The sequence below is a fragment of the Octopus bimaculoides genome, unplaced genomic scaffold, assembly GCF_001194135.2.
Source record: "Octopus bimaculoides isolate UCB-OBI-ISO-001 unplaced genomic scaffold, ASM119413v2 Scaffold_112951, whole genome shotgun sequence".
Classification (NCBI taxonomy): Eukaryota; Metazoa; Mollusca; class Cephalopoda; order Octopoda; family Octopodidae; genus Octopus; species Octopus bimaculoides.
The window spans coordinates 1-2015 of NW_026420506.1; the positions used below are offsets into that span (position 1 = coordinate 1).

Here is a 2015-nt window from a genome sequence, read left to right on the forward strand (position 1 = left end):
TTTTGCTTCCCACTCTTGAGCAGCCAACATACAGTTGTCCATATGAGAAGTATGGCTCTTCCAAGAGAAGACCAGCTACAGAGAGGGTTTGACCCTGGGACAATGCGAAACTGACACAAAGGTGGAATTGTAGTCTTCTGAATGTAAAAGGAATGTCTGCTCCTGATGGAGTAAGAGGAATTCTTGGAATAAAGACGTCGCCACCTTTTCCACATCCAGAAAGAATGGTAGCCTCGATAACGTGTGACATCATCTTCTTTATCACGAGTAGTGTTCCATTGCAAAGTCTTGGTGGTTCCAGATTGCGAAGTAGCATAACAGGCGTTCCAACTTTAAGTGATAATATGTGGAGAGGTAGTCCAGGAGGCTCCAACGAATTGAGAAATTCAGGAGGATAGTTCACCACTTCGTTTGTATCTGAAACTGTATCAACAGACTTGTAAGTTTGAAGATTTCCGGGAAGAGAATGCATCAGCTGTTGATTAATTTTTGTAACAGCTACGTTTTTCGGAGCTAATATTGCTCTTTCACACAGCCAATTGTGATTTAGGTAGTTTTCTTTGAAGTTGGGAAAGACTTTATGTTTGAGGTCATCTACAGAATTAACAACAGAGCAAAATGGCCATACTTCCATCTCTCCCGCAGCGTCGAGAGGCACCTTACCATCACCAATTGTCAAAATGTCCTGTGCAAACTTTTTGGACATTTGGTCGCCGTGCAGCTGAGCTCTCACGTTAGTGTTAAGAGTGAGGAAGGTAACATGATGCCACAGGGTAGAGGACTTTAGGCATGCTTGGACCTCATCTGCTCTAGTGCCTTTCGGAATAACAGGAAGAGTTTGCCTGAAATCACCTGACAACATAAGCGTAACATCTATTGGAGCGTGACAGTTTTGGATGTCTTTCAGGGCTCTATCTAATGCTTCCAAAGCTCTCTTGTGAGCCACGGTGCATTCATCCCAGACAATTAGATGACACCTTTGAAGTACCTGCCCCTGATCTGAGCTTTTGGTGATGTTGCATGAAGGCATGTCGGATGCTGCTAAATTGAGAGGGAGTTTGAAAGTCGAGTGTGCTGTCCTGCCACCGGGTAACAAAGAAGCTGCAATCCCAGAGGAAGCCACAGCTACTGCAATGTCCTGATGCTGCCTAACCTCTGCAAGGAGAAGCTTTGTTATAAATGTTTTTCCTGTCCCTCCAGGAGCATCAAGGAAGAAGATTCGTCCGTCACGTTGGCATACACTGTTAATAATAGTTGTGTAGGCCTGCAGCTGGTCCGGAAGTAATTTATGCTCGTTTTCAGCAATGTACTTTGAAAGCGTTTGAGTGTCGTACGATGTTTCACGAATGACAGCAGTGGGAAGGCTATTTGACACTGACCTGAATGTTTGTGGCAGGCCATAGGTGGCAATTATGTCTTCAATGTCAATGAGAGTTTTGTTGTAGACTTCATTGCTGATACCCTCCATGCCAGGATAGAGCCGTTGAGCTTGCCGCTGAAAGTCTTCAGCCAGGTTGTCCCTGTACTTGAGCCATAGAGTTGCAGGATCACACAGTTCGCATGTCTGTAGTAATACTGCAAATAGTGCCCCGAGACTTTTAAGTGATTGTGATAAAGCAGCCCCTCCCAAAGTTGCATCCCATTGTGCACCATCTTCTAACAGTCCTTGTCGATAGCAGGCTTCTCTGTAAGTTGTGCAGATATGTCCATGAACGGTTTTTAGGGCCTGGAAAGACGTGGGGCCTCTGATCTCATGCAGTAGTAGGCGGAGTTAGAAGCACTCTTGTTGAGTGGGATATACTGTGTATACTCGGCCAAGGCAAGTGTCAAACTTAATGCTAGAGTATCCATGAACATTTTGATCTGCTTTCCTTGGAGTCCATTGTTTTCCATTCCAAGTGTAGTACGATGGAATCTGTGGATATAGTAAGGTTTGAGCGAATGGATCCACTTGACAGAGCTTGGAGAATGCAGTGAGTGTGCTATCCCTTGGTTGCTCTGCCAACAGAGAAGCA

At 45.0% G+C, this 2015-nt stretch overlaps 1 protein-coding gene across 1 annotated transcript; it reads right to left on the reverse strand.

Annotated features, from left to right (window-relative positions):
• Positions 1-204: 204 nt before the first annotated feature.
• On the reverse strand, positions 205-1685 carry LOC106867159 (uncharacterized; the record flags this gene model as incomplete). Its single annotated transcript, XM_014929772.1, has 1 exon — positions 205-1685. A coding segment is annotated over one exon (1481 nt), but the record flags the coding sequence as incomplete, so codon positions are not given.
• Between the last annotated feature and the right edge of the window lie 330 nt (positions 1686-2015).